This window comes from Vespa crabro, chromosome 8 (genome assembly GCF_910589235.1).
Source record: "Vespa crabro chromosome 8, iyVesCrab1.2, whole genome shotgun sequence".
Taxonomy (NCBI): domain Eukaryota; kingdom Metazoa; phylum Arthropoda; class Insecta; order Hymenoptera; family Vespidae; genus Vespa; species Vespa crabro.
The window spans coordinates 7,571,175-7,585,264 of NC_060962.1; the positions used below are offsets into that span (position 1 = coordinate 7,571,175).

At 27.2% G+C, this 14,090-nt stretch overlaps 1 protein-coding gene across 5 annotated transcripts in view; it reads left to right on the forward strand.

Annotated features, from left to right (window-relative positions):
• The first annotated feature begins 731 nt into the window (after window positions 1-731).
• LOC124426316 (protein cycle) overlaps window positions 732-14,090 on the forward strand; it is a 39,690-nt gene continuing 26,331 nt past the window's right edge. For 2 of the 5 annotated variants that reach the window (XM_046967856.1, XM_046967857.1), the window contains exons 1-3: window positions 5,646-5,716; window positions 6,120-6,325; window positions 13,346-13,979. In XM_046967856.1, the coding sequence (XP_046823812.1) occupies window positions 6,301-6,325; window positions 13,346-13,979 (659 nt within the window). In that variant the 5' untranslated portion in view covers window positions 5,646-5,716; window positions 6,120-6,300. Of the gene's footprint in view, window positions 786-5,643; window positions 5,717-6,119; window positions 6,326-13,345; window positions 13,980-14,090 lie in introns of those variants that run through there. The other 3 variants (XM_046967855.1, XM_046967853.1, XM_046967858.1) reach the window with 3 other exon arrangements.

Sequence of the window (14,090 nt, forward strand, 5' to 3'; positions counted from 1 at the left end):
AAAATGGGAAAGTGAATTTGACACAAAAAAAATAATATATATATATATATATAATATATATATATATATATATAAATATATTATTTAATATATTTATTTATAATTATTAATATATATTTTAATTGGTTCTCTTCGTTAAAATAGAGAAAAGAAAAAAAAGAAAAAAAAAATTGAAAAAAGAAAAAGAAAAAGGAGAGAAAGAAAAGAAAAATGAATAAAGAAGAACAAAACGTAACAAAACAAAACAAAATAAAACAGGAAAAAAAGAAAGACATCCTTCGGAATATTTCTTATACAGCTCGATGAGCAATCCGACAACAATCGGCCAATTATAAAAATGCACAATAAGGAAAGAAGCAGGAATTCAATAATCAGTCTCGCTCGTCGTTCGTCTTTCGATGGATGGGGCAATTAGCGAGATAGAAACTGTGTTAAAAAGAAAAAAAAAAAAAAAAAATAAAAGAAAAAAAAGAAAAGAAAAAAAAAAAAGAAAAATAAAAGAAAAAATGAAACCGGGGAAATAAAATAAGGAGGAAGATTTTCGTTCATCCTTTGTAATTAACGTTTCTCGTAACTATCGATTTTCTTTTTCTTATCCTTTCAATATATATGTAAATATATAATATATGAAAGATTGAATCGACGATATAAATGTATATTATTCATTTAATATTTATCGAGATTATTTTTTTCTAATATTATGTAATATATTTATTATTTTACAGATAAGGACATCATGGGTCCAAATGGAGAGGAACGAGTTTTGGCTCGACGCAGATACCAAGGTATGTACATATATATTATAAATATATATATATATATATATATATATATATATATATGTGTATGTAACAAATTTCTAATTTATTTATATAACATGTAATTAATAATTAAATCTTTCTTTTTGAATTCTTTGTATAACTTAATTTTCTTTCAATAAAATGAAAAAAAAAAAAAAATAAAATAAAAAAACAAACAGAAAATAAAAAAAAAGAAAAGAAGAAAGGAACCATGCGATACACGAATTATTTTATCAAATTATACGATCAATTTTAAAATATATTCGAATTTATGTACTATTGTATTCGAACTTCTTTATCGTTTAATTTAGTCTCTGGAAGTAAAAGAAAAAAAATCATATAATATGTGATACTCACAGAAAACAAAAAAAAAAGAAAAAAGAAACGTCAAATTATAATAATTTAAAATAATTATACGAAGTTATTATATATAAAAAAAACATGTATATAAAAACATCTATATAGCTATATTAATTGTAAGTATAGTTTATAATTGAAGATTATGAAAATTTTCTTATATAATAAATTTTAAAAATTTAATATTCTTTCAATAATATAAATTAATATTTAAAAATACACATGTGTGTATGTGTGTGTGTGTGTGTGTACGTGATTTTTAAATTACACGTAAAATTATTATAAAAGATTAAAAAACGATAGATACATACGTATATACATATACACACGTATATACGATATGTATATGTATATGTACATACATATTATTTACGTACTTATTTTATATCTATGTATATACATATATAGATATTGTAGTATAGATAAGACAAATGTAATTCGATTGGATCGTTACTTTTCTCGAATAAGATCAGAAAGTATAAAGTTACAGTGAGTTGACCAGGTTCAGCTTACCAATCAAAAAGACATCTTGATTCTTTGGACAGTGTATAATCACTATAGTAATACTAATCGAAAACTCAAGTTTCGATCAGAGATAATCGAACGAATTTGATACTTATTTTTCTCTTCTTTTTTTGATTTTATTTTTTCGTTCTCTTTTTTTATTTTTTTTTTCCCTTTTTTTTTATTTTTCATTTTCTTCTCAATTTATATACATTTGTATTCGAAAACAATCGTTTTCCATTTTTTCTTTTTTACTTTTCTTTTTTTGTTTTTGTATTTTCTTTTTTTCTTTTTTCTTTTTTATTTTTCATTTCTTTTTTTTTCCGAAGAAAGACTCGATCGATACTCTTTGGAAATTACAAAAGAGCGATTATTTTAGTTATTTAAACTTATCGCTTTTGCGTTATAAGTACTTATTGTTACGAAAACGTTTTATTTTAAGTATAATTATAGAGAGGAACTTAGCTCATTTACGTAAAATAATATTAGTCATTTTTTTCGTGCTTCTCTATTTTTCTTCTATTCGTTACGTAAAACAATTTTTTTTTAATTTTTTTCTTTTTTTTCTTTTTTTTAAGGTCGCGAGTCCGATGCGTTAAATTAAAAATGTTATGGTCGATGAAATACATCGTTGGACATTGTAATACATATTATTTGCAAATGAGAAACGAAAATAAAAAAAGGAGTAAGGAAAACAATAGTGTTGAGTTTATAAAAACATTTGAATTTATTCGATGTCAAATATTTCTTTGTTTTTTTTATCATATCATGTGTCATATCGTAGAGTTAACAATTTTTTTTTATTTCTATTATTCTGCAAAGGAAACAAAGAAAATAGTGTTTAATTTATAATAATATTCGAAGTTTCAAATTTGTATAACAATTATTATTATTTTCCAACATAATACAAAGAAAAAAAAAATATATATATATATATATATATATATATATAATGTCTGTGTGTGTGTATAAAATTCTTCTAGAAATATAAGACAATATAAATTGCAGATAATTAAAAATATCTGAAATTTCGAATTTATCATCAGCTTACATTCCAAATTTATTATATAATTTACACACTATCATTATTATTATTATTATTATTATTGAACAGATATAATATGAGAGATAAATATTAATGGAAACAAAAGTAGAAAAAAAAAAAAGAAAAAGAAAAAAAAATAAATAAAGAACGAAAAAAATAATCATAAAAATACGAAACGATCGTATGGAATAAGCTCGAAGATCGTTACTCGGTAGTTATGCGAGTTGCGTATACCTAAACGGATAATAGGATAAGCTTACAACACAGAGTTACAAGGAGAGCATGCAAATAATCAGTGCAAATTAATCGGCCGGATCTACAGAGAGAGAAAGAGAGAGGGAGAGAGAGAGAGAGAGAGAGAGAGAGAGAGAGAGAGAGAGAGAGATAGATGGAGAGAGAAAGAGAGAGAGAGAGAGAAGGATTACAATCTCTAGTTACCAAAAAAAATCACGCTAATGAGAGTGGACGAGGCAGATTTAGGGAGAGGGAGAGATCAGCTGTGGTCACTTCAAACGTCAACGCGGAGAGGTTGCTAACAGTGTTAGGGTTATCTATATACTGTTATAGAGGAAGCTGAGGGACCAGTATCGATGATAACAATTAATGCTGACTTACGTTACATGTATGTACACATGTACATATATATGTATATATATATATATATGTATGTATGTATATATATATGTACGTATGCATGTATATATATATATATGTACGTATGTATGTACGTATATATATATGTCATATGGTTGTTCATGCAGGTGGCTTGTAGATCAATGTAATTAGTATTGATATTAATCATCTTAAATGTTAATCGTCTTGATACTATTACGCTATTTCTTTTATATTATTTTTCTTTTCTTCTTTCTTTCTTTAGTTCTTATTTTTTGTTTTCTTTGATGGCTTATTATAATATTATATTTGATTTTATACATATATATTTACATATAACTGTATTAAATTATATGCTGTTTCTTTTATATTATTATTAATTTTTTTTTGTTATACAGTACATATATATATATATAATACCATGGTAATAATTATAAACATGTTATAGTTAATAATTGAATATATTTTTATTGAAATACTTTTAGTAATCCATCCTTCGACGATTTATTAAACAAATTTTCTTTTCTTTTTTTCTTTTAGAGGAATTTATTTTTTGTATTATTCAAGTTCAGATTTATTAGAACAATATCGAAGATATCTTCCATTTGATTTAATATAATAGATTTTTATTTCTATTTGTTTTATTGACGATATTTAAAATATAATTGCGACGTATCGAAAAAATTTTTTTTTCTTTTTCTTTTTTTCTTTCTCCCCCCCCCCCCCCCCCATTATGATTAAATTCGAAATTAATGGAATAACTTCGAAGAATGTTTAACTCATTTTATCACTTCACGAACGTGAGATTTTGCGTTTGAGAACTGGCTGGATATCTCTCAGCGTAAAACTTTTCTCATAAAACATATGTATGTATCTTTCGTACGACGACCTTAAAGATTTCTTCTTTGTTTGCGAAGGTTTCCCTGAATACGTCGAATATTTGATATACTAATATATATATATATATATATATATATATATATATATATCGATACTTTACTAAGAGTTTATATTTAAGAATATGAAACATAATATATCTTATATTTTCTACATAATACATATACATATGTACTTATTATTTTATAAACATTACTTATTACATATCTTTATTTATTTATATTTATATTTAAAAACGTTCAATATAAGATTTTTTATGTATATTTATTCTTAATGCACACACACACACATACACACAATGTATATATATATATATATATTATAAAAGAAGCAATGAACGATAATTCTTTTTATTATCAGTCAACAAAAAAAAGGAAACGATTATATCAACAATAGTAATATCAGTAGCAATAGTAATGGCGATGGCAGTAACAATAACAGTAGCAAATAAGGAAACACCTATAGAAATCTTTCTTTTATTATGTCGAATTGTTAACGACGTGTGTATCCAATCGCATATACACATATGCGAGATTGCAAATGGGAATCAAAGAAGTTGCATTTCAGGGACTTCCTCTTGTCGTTCTCGTTCCACTCCTCGCGTTAAAGCTCAAACGTTAAAGCCGACGCGACTCTTCGTAAAGAGATAGACACTTATTCTACGGGCATATTAAAAAGAAACGCATCGTTCGAAGGTGTATAATAATTTATGTCAAAAGAAAGAAAGAAAGAAAGAAAAAAAAGAGAGAGAGAGAGAGAGAGAGAGAGAGAGAGAGAAAGAGAGAATTATACAATTAAAACAATAAATGAATAAATAAATGAAAGACAAATATATTAACGATGAATAATTCTCTCGACGTTTATAATAAAGGTAATAACAAAGTTTGACCTTGGTCAGAAAGGAAGGTCGTGCTCCTCCCCCGATCATGATACTGGCGAAGGGGTGGCAAAAGGGGTGGTAAAAGGGGTGGTAAAGTAGCGGTACAGGGCGGTTTTAGTCACTCCCACCTGCGCAGGACCACGTGGTCTGAACAGTTGCTTCTATTCTCTCTCTCTCTCTCTCTCTCTCTCCCCTCTCTCTCTCTCTCTATCTCTTTCTCTCAATTGGTACTATTATACTCTAGTCCTACTACTATGTTTATCATGTAGTCGTAGTTACACTTACACACACACAAACACACACGAGTACGTATATATATATGTACCCAAAGAGAAAAGAGAGAAAGAGAGATAGAAACAAGAGAGAGAGAGAGAGAGAGAGAGAGAGAGAGAGAGAGAGAGAGAGAGAGAGAGAGAGAGAGAGAGAGAGAGAGAGAGAGAGAGAGAGAGAAAGAGAGAGAGAGAGTGGTGTATCGGTAGCAGTGGCACTCGCTTTACCACCACTCGTGTGGAGGCGCTTCCACCACCACCACCAGTAGTGGAGGAGGAAGGTGTTTCTCACAGTGCCTAACGGGCGCCTCTCCAAGACGCGAGTGCTCGCGTGAGTTTGTTCGGCCGGCAGGTACCCCAAGGATATACATATATATGTATATATATATATATATATACACATATACATATATATATATATATATACATATATATATCCTCGCGTTAAAAAAATACGTTATTATCAATAATCCATATAAAAACGAATTTATCTTTTAATCGACGGTATTAATTATATTGTTCTTCGACGTTCGTCTATTACATACATTTTTTCCTATATTTTTTTTTTTTTTTTATTATTACAAATACACACACACACACACACATATATATATATATATATATATATATTTATACACATATACTTAGACACATGTTAACGTGTTAACGAGAGATAAAAAAAGGGAAGAAAATAATAATAATAATAATAATAATAATAATAATAATATTAATAATAATAATAATAATTAAAAAAGAAAGGGAACGAATATTTGCATTCTTGCAATCGCGGATCTTGTCGTCTTCGTCGTTGCAATCACGCAAGGAAGAAGAGAGGACAATTCCTTCGAAGGACGTGGAACGTCGCTCGGCAGGAGGGAAGGCCAAGGAGGCCTCCTCCTCGACGATGCCGTCGTTTCCTCTTCGACGAGCACGCGTATGTACGACGTCTCGCTCTTTTTTGGTAAGACTACCATCATCATCATCATCATCATCATCATCATCATTATCATCATCTTCATCATCATCATTATCAACAACAACAACATCAACATCAGCATTGATAATTTATTATCATTAGTTACTTTATGTTAGTTCGTCCGAATGGTTGCTATACTTACTGTCATCATCAACATAGAAGGCTAATATCGAAACGAGTCTCTTCCTCGACGATCCCTTTTTTTTCGGGGGAGACTCCCTGTGTGCGGTCAGGATGGGGTGGGCTGAGGTTAGGGGTGGAATATTAAAAAATGTCCTTTCTTCGATCGTGTTCTTTTGTGAGATTACAAAAAAAGAAAAAAAAAAAAAATAAAGAAAAAAGAAAGAAAGGAAATAAGGATGAACATATCGCGAAAGTGATATCGCTTTTATTTAATTTTTATAATTATAATAATAATAATTATTATTATTATTATTTTGCTTTCTTTTTTCTTTTTTAGTGATGCTGTTCGCGCGCGCGCGCGCGCGCGTGTGTTTTTCTTTTTATCAGGTGCGCTTGTTTTAAGAATGACGATATGTTGGGCTTTTTCCTGTTTATTTATTTATTTATTTGTTTTTGCTTTCCTTTTTTTCTCGCATGGATTTATTGAATTCAATCTCTTTTCATTTTTCTTTTCCATTTATTTATTTATTTATTTTCTTTTTTCTGTGAACGACACGTGGCACAGTGATAATGAATAAGACGTTTTTGATAACGATTTAATCAATCACACTGATATGGATTCATATGATTGGGAATGTTCTATTTATCGTATAATTATGTTGAAAGTAAGGAGAGAAAAATTTCTTTCCCCTTTTCTCGTTTGTTTTATTTTCTTTCTTTTTTTTCTTTCTTCTTTATTTTTCTTTATTTTCATTCCTCCGTTATAGATTTCGGAAAAAGTTAATTATCGACGATTCTTCATTAGGTTCGTTTTTCGCGCGCTTTTCGAGTTAGAAATGATTGCTAATTAAGGAGTAAAGTGAACGATAAAGATTAAGATTTAACGTGATTTATACGTACATATACGTCCACGAAGCCGTCAACAATCGTTTCGTCGGTTTAGAGATAAATAAGTTAATGTGATTTTTATTAAAGTTGAGTTTTACTAATATTTTTTATTAAAGTTGATTATTTCATAAGAATCACTTGGAAATTTTATAAGAGATATCTCATTATGTTAATTGAAATTTGTTTATCATTTTTAGGATTTAAAGAAAGAGAATTTGAAAAAAAAAATATATATATATATATTATAATAGTATATACTAAAATTAGTATATATTAAAATATATATATATATATATATAATTTTTCTTATTATTATAAAAATTGTTAATTTGAATCGTCGTGCACAATAGATACGATATCCATTCGTAATCAAAAGGAAACAATTGTTATTTTTTATTCTTTATTTTATTTTTTTCTTTTCTTTTCTATAATACCATCGAACGTCGTCACTTTCAACGCAACAACGAAAGGACATTAGGCGATGCTAATTAATGACGTTACTATTCAAAGTATACTATGCAACTACTTACTTACTTTGCCACTGTACGTACAAACGAATGAACGAACGAACGAACGAACGAACGAACGGAACGGCACATTGTGTAAGATATAAAACGAATAGAAACGATCAATTACCTCGACTATATCGGCGACGAATCGAGGACGTAATTGTTCGCATTCGTATAAATTAAATAAGACGTTTCAGATCTCCCGCTAAAGATTATTGTTATTCGTTATCGAAATGCAAAAGAAGATAAACCAGTCCAAGTCGTTCGGTCACGATGGTACATACATAGATATACAACTTACGAAGTAACCAAAGTAAAAAGATAGTTGGATAGAAAGAGAAAGAGATAAATAGAGAGAGAGAGAGAGAGAGAGAGAGAGAGAGAGAGAGAGAGAGGGAGAGAGTGAGAGAGTGAGATAGATAGATAGATAGATAGAGAAAGAAAGAAAGAGACACGATCGTAGTAAGTTCTCTTCTTACGTAAGGCGGGAAAACCGGGCAAATAGTTGCGAGTTGTTGGTGTTGATTAATGACACTATATCGATGTTACTAACACTTCCATGATATAATACATTGCTTTTATTTTAATGGGTTAAAATGTTTTTTGAATAATCACAAATGTCGATTTTTCTTTTTGATATTATTTTGAGCCATTTATAATTAATAAATTTTTCACTAATTCTAAGGACAAATAATTTTTTTTTTTATGATTGATTATTTATCAATGAATACATTATATCAATGTCATTACTATTAATTACTACTATTACTAAATGCTTATTCTCACGGGTCACAATTTTGTCTGAATATTTTTTGAATTCTATTGAAAATGTTAATTTTATTTTTTGTATCATTCGTACATCGATTTGTGATCAATATATTTTTGACTGATTGCAAGGATAATTGCATGTTAATTGTTGATTATTTACGCCATACAGATTTTATTATTATTACAATTGACACATTTATTTTGACGGGTTACAACTTTGCTTAAACCTTTTTTTGAATCGTCTTATGTCAATTATTTTTCCTTTTCTTTTTTCTTTTTTCTTTTTTTTTTTTTTGTTTTTTTATTTATCATTCGAACGACTTGCAATTGACAGATTTTTGATTAATGCCTCAGGATTAATGGATAAGTAGATAGATTTGAGAATGTTGCAGAAAAAAAATTAATAGTAAATGAAACTTCGTTTTTTTTTTGTTTTCTTTCTTTTTTCATTTTTCTTTGCCCCCTTTCTTTTTTCTTTTTTTTTTATTTTTTTTTAACCAGAGAAAAAATCAACACGTTGATAAATATTTCTAGATCGATTGACGCATATATCAATCAAATAAAAAAATAAATTAATTAATTAATATTCCGTTAACGATAATAAAGAACTAATTTAATTGAATTAAATTCTGTTTAAAATTTATTATCTAAAATTTAAAGTAAAACTCATAGATATGGACATACAAATAAATAAATAAATAAATAAATAAATAAATAAATAAATAAATAAAGTAATTAATTTTAATAATTACAATTAGAAATAATTAAATCGATCTTTCTTTCTTTTTCTATCTTTAATTCTATTGGCTATTTAAAAGAAAGTAATCGAGAGAAAGAGAGAGAGAGAGAGAGCGAAAGAGAAAGAAGGAACACATGTTGACCACGTACATATCTAGATCAAGCCGGAGGGACTGGTTAGTTCACTGGGTTGAACTGAAATCATTCGAGACGTCTCTCCAGAGAATGTTTATATCGTCGTGAAAGAACGTTCTTCCGCAAGAGAGAGAAAGAGAAAGAGAGAGAGAGAGAGAGAGAGAGAGAGAGAGAGAGAGAGTGAGAGAGTGAGAGAGAGTGAGAAAGAAAGATAAAGAAAGATAGATAGATAGACAGAGAGAGAGAGACTAATACTCTCACGTATTATATATAAGTACATTATATACAGTGACGAGAAATAACATTGCAGTAGTGACTACTATTACTACTACTATTACTACTACTACTACTACTACTATTACTACTACTACTACTACGACGAAAGCAACAACAACGACAACGACGACAACGACGAGAACGACGAGAACGACGTTGCCTAAGCGAGAAATGTCATAAAAATTGGAAGTTATCTGCCTGTCGGAGTATACTAGCAATTAATGTACTCCCGGAGGCGTAGGTACTCTCTATTCGTTCATTCGTTCGTTCGTTCGTTCGTTCATTCGTTCGTTTGTTCATTCGTTCGTTTGTTCGTTCGTTATGAATCGCGAATGCATCGTCAGCTGATTAATTGCTAATTCCTCTTAACACAATGCGATTTATAATTTGCTTTGACATAATTCGTTAAGTTCTTACATAACTACTGATTCATATCTTCTTTCTGTTTATTTATTCATCTATTTATTTATTTATTTCTTTTTTTATTTATTTATTTATTCATTTATTTATTTATTTATTTATTTATTTATTTATATATATATATATATATATATATATATTTATTTATTCGTGCATTTTTTCTTTTCGATTATTGTCGTCGTACATAATTTTTCAAATTGATTATTATTTCTAAAAATATATATATATATATATATATATATATATATATATATATATTTTTTTTTTCTTTCGTTATATAAAATGATTACGTTAGTACGCTAAAATATATATTATAATTTTTGTCATATAGAAATTTGCGTAATTTAAATTTATATAATAACGGAGTTACTTAATGTTTGAATATATAATGTTATATTTCTTTTCTTTTTTATTTTTTTTTTCTTTCTTTCATCAGTATAACAATTACAATAATTTAAATATTCCACACTAAAGTAATTTAATAATTTATGATTTGATAAATATGTAATTTTAATATGTAAAAATAATAACAGTATATTTTTCTTTGTTTCATTGTAATTTTATTAGAAAAATTATAATTATATATATATATATATATATATATATATATATAATATACAATATTAAATGATGTTTTTTTTGGATTATATAAATATTATTTTCTTTTTTAATTCGTTCATTTTCATTTCTTTTCTTATCATCGACAAAACTTTCGAAACGCGTTTATGATATATTGGATAATAAATTTGATAAATAAAAATTATTGACAATATTGGCATCGTATACATACATGTTATTTATTGTACTAAACAATTAATACGTTCAATATGTTACATAACATTCCGATCATATCGCCTAAATACCTTTACGTGACATTTGCATATTATAATTACCTTAAGTACTTTATACGAGAAGGGATAATACATGTAATATTATTTTTTAATTACATTTTAATAAATGCTATTTTCTTATTATTCTTTTCTTTCGGCTAACACGTTTCAAAAGGGAACGATTAAAAAATTCTTTTACTTTTATCGGCTAAAAAATTAAGATATAAAAATTATTGTCCTTTTTTTTTTATTTTTTATTTTTTTTTTGTTGCTTTTCTTTTCCTTTTCTTTTGCGCATTTCTATTTATTTAATTAATATTTTTATTAATTAATTCGATGGATTTTGTAGAATAAATGAATTTTTATATAAATAATTAAAAACAAATATTTTGATTAAGTATAATTAATTAAATGATCGACGTTACGTCATTTATATTATGTCATTTGATATATTGATATTTTATTATAAATACTGATAGAATATTTAAAAATATTGATCGAACAACGAATAGCAAATATCCCTTTTTTTTTTTTCTTTCGTTCTGTTTTTATTTTGTTGAAATATTAATCGAAGATGTCTTGTGTTTACTCAAAGTAAACACAAATATTTTTCTATTTAAACGAATTTTTTTTCCTTTTTTTCCTTTTAATTTATTAATAAAAAAGGAACTCACTATCTTTTATAATCGATGGCATGGTTATCCAAGGTCGTCGAGTTTGTTGCAAACACGATAAGCATTTTTATCTTATTACCTGTCCTTGATGTCTTCTCTAATCTCGTTTTTCATGTTACTCGTGTTAAATTGTTTTGCAAAATTATTTAAAACATATATCAGATATACATATACATATTATATGAATATTATGCGAGAGAACATTGTACATACTTATCTCTTGAATACAATTTGTAGTGGTATTCTTGTTTTTTTTTTTTTTTTTTTTTTTTTTTTTATTCTGAAGAGAAAAAGAAGATTGCAAATGTAGATTTTTTTTTATCTTTTTTCTTTTTTTTTTTTCGTTTCTTTATTATTCGCTCGTAGAAACAATTTTGCGTGTCGCTGCATACGAAAGAGAGATTCATAAAAAAAAAAAGGAAAAGAAAAAGAAAGAAAAAGAAAAAGGGAACAAGAAAAATAAGGAGATGCAGATTAGAAGGATAAAATGATTTAGAAGTATAAGAAGTAGGATGTGGAATCGTAAAACGTGATGATTAGGTGTATGGGAAATGAATCAGGCGTGATATTAAAGAGCAGGTCGCCGACTTGAAAAGTTGTGCAACGCGTTCACGTTCTTAATACTTAGTTAACAATTCGATAAATCTTTCGTTTAGATTATCGTATAATTCTATTAATATTCCTATCTTATTAATAATTATTAAATTAACAATTATAACGCGTTAATTATCATAAATTTTTTAATAATCGTAATAAAATTGTATTGTCGATTATTTTTCTAATTAATTATATATCACGTTTATTATATCATTATTATAAACAATTCATTAGTTGTTTTCGTTGTACGTAGAATAAATAAATGGTCGGATTTGAGAACAATTTTTTTTTTTTATTAGAATATCTTGAAGAAACGATAAATAAGAATCTTTGAATCTTCGTTTGGAAAAATTCGTATCGTTTCTCATATACGAAAAACATCATATCTCATATTTAAAAAAAAAAAAAAAAAAGAAAGGAAAGAAAGAAAGAAAACATACAGGTATATATATGATGATATTAAATAGTATTACAATTTATTTTTTATATATTTAAAGTATATATATATATATATATTTATATTTATATTTTTTCATGAACTAATTTCATTTAGTTTTATATTTAATCGATTCATTTGAATTTAATCATAAATCGAAGATTACACGTGTATATGTACCAAAAATTATCTAATTATATATAAAAGGTACATATACAGTGATACTAAAAATATAATATAATAATTTCGTTTATACATATATATATATATATATCGAAAAATTAGAGAGATTTGATCGATTTTCATTTATTTTAAATTAAAAATTTTTTATTTTAAATTATCGATTCAATTTTGAATTTTTCGGTATAAACTTTTCGTACAGTTCGACATTAAAGTAAGCTGCAACCATTCCGACGTTCGCAATTAGAAAAAAAAAAAAAAAAAAAAAGAAGAAAAAAAGCAATAAAAAAAAAAAAAAAAAATAAAAGAAAGAAAAAAGATTAGAGAACAAAAAACGCAAAACAAGAAACGGTATAGATAGAAATTTAGAAAGAGAAAGAGAGAAAGAGAGAGAGAAAGAGAAAGAGAGAAAAAAAAATACGTTTCCTCAGAGGAGGATGAGTTACCGCTGGACAGTGGTGATATCATTGAAAATGAGACGGTGATTGGCGATGGCAGTTGTATAAGTATTCATCATCATCGTGAACGTTCTCAATGTCATTGTCGGCAACAACGAGAACGACGACACCGACACCGACACGGACAACAACAACAACAACAACAACAACAACAACACCAAGAACGAGAAGAAAAACGAGGTCAACATTTTCGTCGTTCGCAAGAGGAACAAGGAAAAAAGGAAGACATAGAGAAGGAGGAAGAGGAGGAGGAGGAGGAGGAGGAGGAGGAGGAAAAAGTAAAGGAAGAAAGTGGTATAGATTTAGAAGGTATCCTACAATATCCTGGACCAATGGGACAAGAAATGATGGCCGAAGAGATGGCTCAAGGTTATACGCAACTCATTCATCAGGTTCAAGAATCACAGGAGTTCATTTCCTTGGAAGAATTTTGTCCTCGTATTCATCAAGATACACGTGGCCATGATATTTGCGGACAACATTTTTATCATCATCATCATCATCATCATCATCATCATCAACAACAACAACAGCAACAGCAACAACATCAACATCAACATCAACATCAACAACAACGAAGATATTATAATCTTTCGACTGTTCAAGAGTAAGTTTAATCAATGGATTTGTCTATATTTCCTTTCTTTCCTTTTCAGTTTTATTCATTTATTCTTTTTTTTTTTTTTTTTTTTTTTTTTTTTGAATTAATTAATTTCTG